The 11,016-nt window shown below is 37.9% G+C and overlaps 1 protein-coding gene across 1 annotated transcript; it reads right to left on the bottom strand.

Annotated features, from left to right (window-relative positions):
• Positions 1-1,342: 1,342 nt before the first annotated feature.
• SMAD9 (SMAD family member 9) lies at positions 1,343-7,698 on the bottom strand. Its single transcript, XM_053457777.1, has 6 exons — positions 7,220-7,698; positions 4,309-4,566; positions 4,029-4,133; positions 3,552-3,773; positions 2,524-2,780; positions 1,343-1,704 (listed from the first exon to the last, which is right to left on the bottom strand). Exons 1-6 carry the CDS (start codon positions 7,629-7,631, stop codon positions 1,561-1,563), a joined length of 1,398 nt encoding a protein of 465 aa, XP_053313752.1. The 5' UTR covers positions 7,632-7,698; the 3' UTR covers positions 1,343-1,560.
• Between the last annotated feature and the right edge of the window lie 3,318 nt (positions 7,699-11,016).

Genomic DNA, 11,016 nt, shown 5'->3' with positions numbered 1-11,016 from the left:
GGGGGCAGGTTGGAAAATAGAAGGAAATAAAACCAAAATATTTTTCTCAAGCATACCTTTTATTAAAAAAAGTGTTTAAATGAATGAACATTTACTGGTAAAACTTTTTTCCTATAGCGTCGTCTTATATTCAGGCTTTTTCTTTTTTTCCTAAATTAATATTAAGATTTGGGGGGTCGTCTCATAATCAGGGTCGTCTTATAATCGAGCAAATACGGTATATATTATAAGCTACATGATGAGCTGTATATGTAAAGGCTAAATGCATTTGTTTGCTGTTATCTGTTTGGTTATTCGTATAGTAGTATATTGTAATTTGATTTTATCTTTGGGTTTACAGTGTTTAAGGGGCACAGCTTGCAGTATGAGCGACATTCTATTTCTGTTCATTCTTTAGTGTTAATACTAACATTTCAGGCTAGAATGTTACTTTTTAGGTAATATTTTCATAGACTTGTTACACAGGAAATGCAAAAACAGAAAAATAATAAACAATCACTAGTGTCTGATGTCTCATCTATTTATTTATACAGTGCATACAACAGACTTTGGCAAAGTCATAGATACTACTTTTCATCTAAATGCTATGCTTACAGAATAAGAAATAGAGATCTTCTCAAAACAAATCCTCTGAACAACCTCATTATACTTTATCTGGTTTGTGGAGATATAGTCTCATAATTCTGCTGTCCGCCAACCACCGGACTGATACAGAGATCAAAGACCATTGATAATACCAGACATGTCCACTGAGGCTCTTCAGCTGTTGCGGGAGAGCATTCTTAAAAAATATACTGGCTAGTTCTTATAGGAGTGTCTAATGACTTCTTCTTAGCAGACAACTACTCTTAGACAGCCCTGGACTAAATCCAGGCCAATGCGCTAAACTCTCAACACTAATGTGCTCCAAAGGACAAACAAGAGCAACTCATTCCTCTACTGCTCCTCGGAGATACCTTCTTCTTCTAAAAAGCTCATTTATATAGTGGCAATGACAACAAGGTGGCTAAAATAATAATAAAAAAAACACAGTTTACTTGCAAGAAATGATCTTCCCAAAATACCTTTATATACCATATGACTTTTTATAATACTACTATACAAAACACAAATATAAAAAATAGGCTTTTCTATAAAGAAACAAGCCTTTCGAGTGACTTCTCAGAGTCGTTACTAAAGAACAAATAGATCAAATAAAAATAAGAAAATATTAAAACCCTCTAGGTTTACGTACCGTGTATAAGTGCATCAAGTATGATTTTCTCATTTCTATTAGAAAACAAAAAAATGCTTAGAACTAAGTTGAAGCTGTGTTGTTCTCTTTTAATCTATCGAGTTCCCATATAGCCCATATAACATCTGTGAAGCGCTCTCTCTATAGAAATAGTATGGATATATCAAAAACATAGAACATATCTTTAGATCTTTTTCCACGTTAACACAGAAGAAGCCACATTACATATATTGAAATATATGTATTTACATTACAAATAATTTTTGGATGAAAAAAATGATACTCTTTAAGCCACTGCCTGCAATAGCACATTGAAGACTCTATACTTATGACACAGAAGAGATTGGATTATGAGGTGAACCCATCTGGGTTAAAACTTTATCCAGCCACTGCAAAGGGCCATGCAGATGGATCTCAATCCAGCAAGGAGTGCTTGTTACGTCCTGCCGATGGTATTCCGCACCCCAACCCTAAAAACACACATTAAAAAAACAATTATTAGCAGACAAATGGCATCGTGTTTTACAAGCTTTTGGCCCAATAATAACAAATACAAAATGAAGGAAGGGGTCGGGTTTACTTTTTTTTTTTTTAAATCAAAACACATACACATTTCTTGGGTACAAAGCCTTTAGTTTGAATTTTAGGTTTGATATATTATCATTAGTGCTTCAAAGAGAACGTAAACCCAGGACCTACCATGTATTGATCACTATGTTACTTGGAACGGTCTGGTATATTGGAACACATTGAGGGCTTCCATCAGAGGATGGAACGAAGTATGATTTCTTAGTCAAACATACCCTGTTTACTTATATATCTGAAAAAAATGGGCATGGCTGCCCCTTTAGGGGTACCACGCATACCTGGAAACTTCCCAGGGCAGGCTACCTGGAGCTTTCCCGCTATAGAGGGACTATAGAGACTATAGAGTCTTTTGGTCAAAGCTGATACACATTACTGGGGCAGCATAGCAGAAGTTGTAAAGTTACATTAGCTTTCAAGACCGCAGAGGACTCTTAGTCCGTTTTAAGTGGACACAGAGTAATTATTACTTAATTGATGATTATTTCTCCATTTCTTATGTATAGTTTAGCGTGTTTACATTTCATAATCTCCTCATTGATATGTTACCTCATTCTGATACGTCTTCTTGGCAAATTTGTGAGGAATTAATGTTAGGATTAATTTAAAATAATATTTAAGTTTTAATGTTTAGTTTTTACACATAAATATCATGGAGGATTAAAAAATCTATAAAGGCAACTTTAAAAAAAAATAATACTTACTTTAACAAAGCTCATGCGAATGGTACACATTTTAGTCAGCTCGTACACCACCTCGAATCCTTGGTTCACTGACTGTGACAGGAGCTGGGCAAAGAGCTGGTTATTGAATATCTTCAGGCTACAACCACTGGGGATTTTGCATACAGTGGCCGGGTGGAAGCCATGTTGGTAGTTGCAGTTTCGGCTTTGTATAAAAATGCTGCTGTCGCTCACACACTCGGCATAAACCTCTCCACCGACATAATACAGATGAACTCCTGGATAAAAGCAAAACACAAAGTAAAGCTGCGGCCATGTTATAAATGTATATTGTGCGCATACAATTCCCTAGTAATTGAATTCCCATGCATTTATGGTAAACATTGTTACTATGGTTGGTTTATCACTGAAAAGAAAAAAAAAAAAAATATATATATATATATATATATATATATATATATATATATATTTAACTGCGGTAACAGAGTCCAGCGCAGCCCTGCCAATCCTCTCCCCACCCGTGTATACCTCTAGGCCTCGTTCCCTCACTCCCACATACTGGGGATATGATGCCATTTCCCACGTGAGGTTCGAGAGGGAGCAGAATAGTTGTCACCGGCCAGAGCACAGCAAAGGTAAGAAGGTGAGGGGTTTTGTGTGTGTAAGTATATTAGTATTGTGTTTGTATTTGTGCGTAAGTATGTAACAGTGTGTGTATACGTATGTTACTGTGTGAAAGTATGTTTAGTGCTTAGGGGCCCCCACCATAAGTCTTGCAGAGTTAGGGGCTGTCTTTTTTTAACTGTTGTTTTTTTTCTCTGCAGCTTTACACTCTCTCACGCACTTCTTGGTCCCCTTCCCATCTATTCTGTCATTTCCCTCTGAATTACTAAACATTGGCCTATTACTATTTCAATTTCAGTGTATGCTCTACTCCACCAGGTGGTGTTCACAAGCTAGGGAACAGAACTCCAAACTACTTGTAGAAAACTGTGACCATGGCAGTGCACTCAGGTAGGGTAAAATAAATAGAATAAATTTCACTTCACCTTTTCCGATGTGCCTCCGTGTGTTTTCTATGGTGGAATTTCGGTTCACATTAGAAAGAAGTCCCAAGCAGAATCTGTTCTTGTTATTGGAGGGATCGGTAAATCCATCAATGAGTACACTGCGGGAAGAGGCTTGGAACGTTTCCCCTACACGATTGTTGAGTTCATAGTATGCAACCGAGCACCAATGCAGGGGTTCTTCATAGCAAACCGGACGGAATTCTGTAAATATCCACAGCACATACATTTTAGTGGAATTATTAAGATAATTATCAAGATATATAAAATAACAAATTAGAAAATTATCCCGTACACTTGAAAATGAATTATATATATGCATTATATTCTAGATTTTCAGATGGTTTCTTCTTTAATGGTTGAACTGAGCATATATTTAAAGAAAATGTTCTTTCCTTTGCTGTTAGTTTAAAACTAAGTTTCATATCCATTGAAGTCTTGTATACAGACCATGCATACCTCTATTTAGAGCTGGTATGACAAGCTGGCAGTCGGTAGAATCTGTAGAGTGTCTGTTTTGGTTTCCATGAACCTCTGGAGCATTATATGGAGGTGGGGGTGTATCTGTTGACAGAGAAGATTTATCGCTTTAGAAATAGGGTACCTAACAATAAACACTTGTTGCTATTGTTTCCATGGATTTTACACTGTATTGAACTGCATGTAGAAAATGTTAAATTTTAAGATGCTAATTGCCTGAATATATGTTCTATATGTGTCTAATTATTGTCAAACTGACCTGTGATCTGGTATGGACTTCCTGGGTCAGAAGAACTTCTTGGGGAATCCGGATAGCCGATGGTACTCGGAGATTGAGGAAAGATGTTACTTGGTGAAGATGAAAATTGAGTGCATGTTGGTTGCTGGAAAGATTCTGGAAATGTTGCATTGTGTGGCATCAGGGGTTCATTGTTAAGGGAAGTATTCCGAAATTTAGCTAGCAGGCTGAGCTGGGGGTTAAACTCACTGTGTCTTGGCACAAGTACTGGCGGCAACACTATAACAATAAAACAAACACAATTCTGTCAGCTTACAAAGTAAATATTGAATGTAATTACCAGAAACCAAAGAATGCAAGCAAAAGGACACTCCAGCCATCATATGCACTTGATAGCATATGATAGCTGTATGGTCCCATTCTATTTTCATGGTATCCCTTTTGCAAATGCAGCTACATTCTGTCGGCTGAACACATATCCCTGCATTCTCACCACCAGTCAGCCAGTCAGCTCCAGTGCAAGCTAAGCAAAGCCTGTGCTGGGCATGGGTCTGTTCAGACCTTTGTTCATGTCCACAAATTCAGTGGTAGTGCTTTCCTGTTACTCGGATAGCGGAGGGCAGCTTCATCTTCTAACTAGGTCAGGTAAGTATTTGTTTTTTTTAGTTTTCAAAAATGCATATACTAGTGATCCAGACAATGGTACAGCTTGGCTCCTATCATTACATAGTGAGCCAGACACAGACAGTAGTGCAGCATAACTCCCATCACTACATACTGAGTCAGACATTGACAGTGGTACAGCATAACTGCCATCCCTCTATATCGAGCCAGACATTGACTGTGGTACAGCGTAACTCCAATTTCCTATCATCATTCTTGTTTGCATATTGTTCAGTTTTTAATCTCATTCTCCCTTAGTTACACTCCCTCGCACTCTCTAACTCTTACTCGCTCTTGTTCTCTCTCTCTCTCTCTTTCAACATCTCCCTACATTCTCTGCCAAACACTTCCATGTCTCTTTCTCCTTTTCCCACAGGTCTGCTTCTTTTCTAGCCTCTCCTTATCCTTTAGTCTACTTTTTTCATCCGTTTCTCTCTGTGCCTTTTTTTTGTCCGCTTCTCGTGAACAAGGACTCCCAGAGCACTTCAGCAAAATTCCAGAGCTTCCAGGTGTACCCTCTCCCATGACTGGAGGAAGAGAAAGAGGATTCTGAGGATGTACTCCAAGAGGCCAGAAAAATACAGAGAGGTGCAAAAATGCTTCTCTTTTTCCCCAAAGCCATCTTAATTATTCTGGCCTCTTGGAGTACTTCAACAAAGGGTAGGAGCCATGGGGACAGCCTCTCCAATCTGGGTAGAGGATCTGCCCGAGGGCGCAACAGTGTTGTGGAAGTGCTTCAGGAGGCCTGATTCACAGTGAAGCAGTTGACGAAAGAAGACCCAGGGAGAAGCTGACAAAGAAAGAAGAGCAAGAAGAGGCAAGAGAAGAAGAGTAGCTGTGGGAGAGGAGACAGGAAGGCAGAAGCTAAATAATATTATAAAGATTCAGTCTTTTTATTTTGGAAAAACTGAATTTGCAAGCAGATATCATATCCCATGTGTCCTTCACTCCAATACTAGTGGCTACATCACTTACCCATCAACCATCTCAGTAAAAAAAAAAAGTTCTTACCAGTATATTGCATCTAACCTTTTGAGGATCTATTAATGCACTATCTGTTCCAAATAAATCTACTGTCAACAGGGTGACCAACAAAAACAACCTGGGGGCCATGGAAAGTCATGCTGCACTTTCCATAGGTGACGTGTCTTTGGAGGTGGGTACTACTGAGGCAGGTATCTTTAGACCAGCAGAGTTTCACATGAAGGACGATGATGTGCAAGTTGGTCTCCAAAAAAATATATATATTAAAGAAGCTGTTCCCTTACACAACATGTGAGCACACTAAGCAAATTAACATTAGCTTCTGTGTCATTTTATTATTTCCACTGAAACTTTAGTAATGTAGAGCATGGGAACTTTTAAGAAACTTGTTTCAGTTTCTACAACAATGGCCTAACGATGCTTGCATTTCTGTCACAGCATAAAAAATGGATGCATTACTGAAACGTTTTAAAAGTTGTTAAGGTTTATCCAGGCTGCCTGGGGACTTCATTTTTATCTAACACAGTTGCAGAATGAATATTTTGTTAAACTGTTAATTTTTTACATATTTTTTATGTTACTTAAAAAAACTTTGACTTTCTAAGGATATGCTTTTTTTAAAAAGTGTTAAAAACAGTATGAGAAAGTAATTTTTTGTGTACACCTCCTGTCCTTAAACTATCAACCTCTGTTGGGTGGCATGGGCCATACATAAAAAACAATGTATTGTTCACCCCACCAGAGGGTTAACCTTTAATATTTTTGAATAGTAAGTAGTTGAACGGTTAATATGTCAGTGTCAGGTAGTATACAAATCGGCAGTGTTATTTCAGCCCAGTCACTCTGGAGACTGGCATGAACCCAGTAAAAATGTCTCCCTGGCACTCATGCTCATGAGTGGGATTCACGTGACTAAGAGGGCTGGAAGCCAGTCTGCTGTCTGCAGTATGACCTCCAGACACTAATATAAACACCTCTCCAGCCTCGCCCCATGCACGCTATTAGTGATTGAATATTTATCATCTATTTACTATGTGACTGTAACTAATGACTAATAAAATACACCAGCATGCACAGATAATCACTTTAAGTGCTCTTCCACATGAATAAGTCATTCTTTCTACTCAGATAAAAATGTATCATTCCAAAAATTCTGCATAAAGATCCTCTGCAGAGAAGGAGTCCTATCAAAAAGATCAGTTGACAGGAGTGCTACTTTCACAAATAAATAACTTTAGATAAAAAAAATAATGGTTAAAAAGTTCAAGAATTATATATTTTTTACCTGGAGTTTCCACCCGCCGGTAATGATACGGATTTATGCATACATCCTTTTGTTTTGATCCAAATGGGAACTCACAACATTCCAGTGGTTTTAACTCATGATGTGATTGTAGATCAGGCCAACGCCAAACCCTGCAGTAGATGACATGGGGAAGACCCTTACGATGTGACACTTGGAGCCTTCCATCGAGTGAGCGTGGGATTGTAACGCATTTACTGGGCTGCCCAGGGGTACTTAAAGCCCTCTCCAGCTCTTCCATGGCACCTTTCTTCTTCTTTAACTTCTTCACAAGAGAGTCTACTGCCTTTTCTGCCCATTTTTCTTCTTCGTCTCCCTGTTTCCACCCAAGCAGCCTTTTCACTGCTGGGCTGGTAAAGGAGAACAAAGAACTTATAGGGGTGCTGGAGTGCATAGGATTTGTGGATGTTGTCCCAGAAGGTTACAAGATAGTGTACCTTTTTTTAGGATATTGAGAAAGTCCGCCCACAGCAAAAAGTCTTCCTCTATAATTTAAACCTATTAGTTTTCAACATAAGCAAGCAATGTTGTTTTCTGGAGCACAATAACACTTCAAATCCTAGAAAAGATAATAAGTTAAAAATGTTACTTTGCAGTCATATCTCCAACATTCATTTTTTACCTTTGTCTTTCATTTTAAGATAAAAGATTTGCCTTTCACAAATTTTACAGTGAAATTTAGTTGATAATATTTTTAAGAATTTAGATGGTATATCTCTTTCTAATGATAAAATTGCGTCGTAAAATAAAATACCAACAACTTGTCGTAATATCCTATTCCACTCGATGACAGATTTAAAAAAAAATTAGGCTTCTCACGCAAAACGCTCCACCCAAAACTGGCAACATGTGATGCGAGCGGTGAAGAAATACATTCCATCACTTTCTTAAAGTATCTCTGTTTCCAATTAATTTCCTATTTCCATAAATGTTCATTAATCAGAGTGACCAGCTGGGTAATTGAGACTGAGTCATTCTATCTTTTACCACAAAGCAGTATGATAGGGTGTCAGGATGTTTGAGTAGACTGAGCGAAAATACCAGCAACATAAATGACTAATATAAAGTTGTCTGAAAACATAATATTAAATAAAAACTGTTTCAAGGCAATATTTTCCATAATTTATAATAATAAAAATGGTTGCAGATGATTATTGAAAAGATTAGTTGGAAGCTTGGTTGGGATTGAGGATAGACAAGTATACTTGGCCAGTGTCTAGCATTTCACATCATTTTGTTGGGAAAACCACAAAAATTATATTCATTAGCCTTAGTCATAAGTTTGGTTTGCTATTTCTATTATTTAGCATACCCAGACATGTCATCTTGTATATTATATAGGAGGATTCTGCTATGCAAGGTGGATATTCATTATTCAACATGTGTATTACAAGTGTATGCTTATTACCAACTTGGTGACGGCTTGAAGGAAAGCCTTGAGTACAGGATAATATGTAGATTTTGAGAACATAATCTTTTAAAAAAAAAAAACATAAAGGCCCCCAGTAACGCTTTGCTGCTAAGTAGTCAAACCTAAAAGGACAAGTTAATGTATTCCATAGCATGGAGGAAACATAATTCTTCCACAGAAAATATCACGATAATATAAAAATGAGTTACGTTAATTGGCCTGGTCAAAACCTTTTTTTGTAACTTATTCACATTTAGCTCTCAGCATTGTCCAGTTTGGACATGAAATAATCCTGGCTACATATCAGTTACAGGGCTACCTAAATTTGAGGTGGCCATGTGCAAAAGTTAGTAATACGGGAGATCTACGTATAGGTGACAACTGGCAATAGTCAGCGGAGGGGAGAGCAAATCCCACTACAAAGCCCAACATTATACTGCCCTGTTCAACACATCCCAGTACAAAAACTGTGTAGAAAATGAATAATGGAGCCACAGTCTACTATAATATTTACCCTAGAAACCCTAGTGGCTTTATGCGGAATTACACGTAAAAACACAAATATTCCAGTCACTGGTCCCAAATCTCCCCCATCTACATACATAATTAAACTAATTAAACTAATAAATTGTTCAAATCGCCAAGCAAAGCAAGCTTTCCAAATATATGTTACACATGATAAATACACTATGTGACAGCAGGTCAGGATATATTTCTGGCAGGATAAAATAGTGTTTCTGCCGTAGCAGGGACTCGCAAAAGTCTATTTATCTCTTTCAGTCAAAAGAAATAGCTCGCCAGTGACATCAGCAGGAACCCAAACTCCATTGTTGTCAACGGGAATAAATCCAAGGGTGTAAATTAGGGATAATGCAACCACAGGCACATTCTGCAATATGAAAAGAGATAAAACCACTATGCAGTTTTTCTCTCCGCCAAGTACGTGTCTTATAAAAACATGATAAATATACTCGGCAGCAAATCAAAGTGGCGTAAATCATTGCAAAATATATTACATAAATTGGAAACATATTTTATTTTGTCATTCCTTTTCTGCATTCACACGGATCTCTTCGACCTCCTCCCGGAGAGATTGTCAAGCCAGAGCTGGGGCTGACTTTATCACACATGGCCTGACTGGCGATGTAAAGGTAGCCCTGGCACTTTAAGTCCTGATGCACCTGATGATGAAGGTACAGCCGATGGCTGGATATGGCTGGCCGCACGCTACGTTAATATACTCAAGTCGTTTGTGGCCAGGCATACACATGTACATATAGGCATATACATGTTCCCTAAAATGTGTACCTGCCCAGACTATAATCATTATGGATTACATGGGTTATAATTATTATTATGGCTTCATTATTATTTATTTGGGGGGGTAGGGTGGATTTGGTGGGTGATATGCCTTCCAACATGCCTGGCTTTTGCAGGACAGCGCCTGAAAATCAGGACTGCTCTGGGTAGCTCCACTACTACTTTAGCAATCAGTACGGCACATGGGCCTGACCAGGCCATGGACATGAAAAGGTAGTTGAGGCCTTTGCTGTTGAAGCAAGAGGACACTATGGAAATTGAAGGGGACCTCTTGGGTATCGAATGCATTAAAGTGCATATAAAGCGTCCTTTTAATCACTTCATATAAACATTACTCAATATACGATTTACTTAATGCCCATCCCATCTACAACCAAAACAGCAATTTGTGGACAAAGATATGCAGCTTCAAACAACCGTCATATAACAATGTTTACCGTCAATCAGTACAAAGCGATTTCTGCAAATGTAATCTAACGTCTGGCAGAACGAGTTTAGCTTATTGTGTAAGCAACAGCCTTCATAAAAAAATGGTATGGATTTATGGTGTGATTGGGCTTGTGATGACAACATACGTATAACAGTAAATAAACAGTAAATAAAGGTATAATAGGGTGAGGAGTGGGCTTTCTTTGTATTTTATACGTTCACCATGACAACAATATTACAATATAAAATCTTACTCTAAAAACACTTTTAGTTATTATTTCAACCAGTTATCCTTCCATTGATTTAAAGTTTCCTTTGGACATGATTGTTACATTTCTTGTTTCCTACACCAGTTCTGAAACACGTCGGAAAGCTGTTAAATGAGAAGTCAATCAGGATGAGGAGATGAAATTATCTAGGGATACACGTCTCCAAAGAGACAGGATGCGTAAAACCAATTATTTTACTGCAAACCGCCATATAATGCGTATATTTACAATGACACTAACATAAGCAATAACACACTGGCTCACAGCCCATGGACAAACAGATGCAATATAATGGAAGATTTTGGTGGCCACGTCACTATTCAGTGTTATTATGCTGGCCTGGATAGGAC

The sequence above is a fragment of the Spea bombifrons genome, chromosome 2, assembly GCF_027358695.1.
Source record: "Spea bombifrons isolate aSpeBom1 chromosome 2, aSpeBom1.2.pri, whole genome shotgun sequence".
NCBI lineage: Eukaryota > Metazoa > Chordata > Amphibia > Anura > Pelobatidae > Spea > Spea bombifrons.
Note: the sequence above shows the minus strand (reverse complement) of the source record. Positions and strands in the feature narration are given on the sequence as shown.

Excerpts from the sequence above, each read along its gene's own strand:
- SMAD9 (XM_053457777.1), bottom strand. The coding sequence starts at position 7,631 with ATGCACTCCAGCACCCCTATAAGTTCTTTGTTCTCCTTTACCAGCCCA. Across the intron at positions 4,567-7,219 it reads CCGGCGGGTGGAAACTCCAG|TGTTGCCGCCAGTACTTGTG; the intron begins GTAAAAAATATA and ends TTATTGTTATAG. Across the intron at positions 2,781-3,551 it reads ACGGAGGCACATCGGAAAAG|GAGTTCATCTGTATTATGTC; the intron begins GTGAAGTGAAAT and ends GCTTTTATCCAG.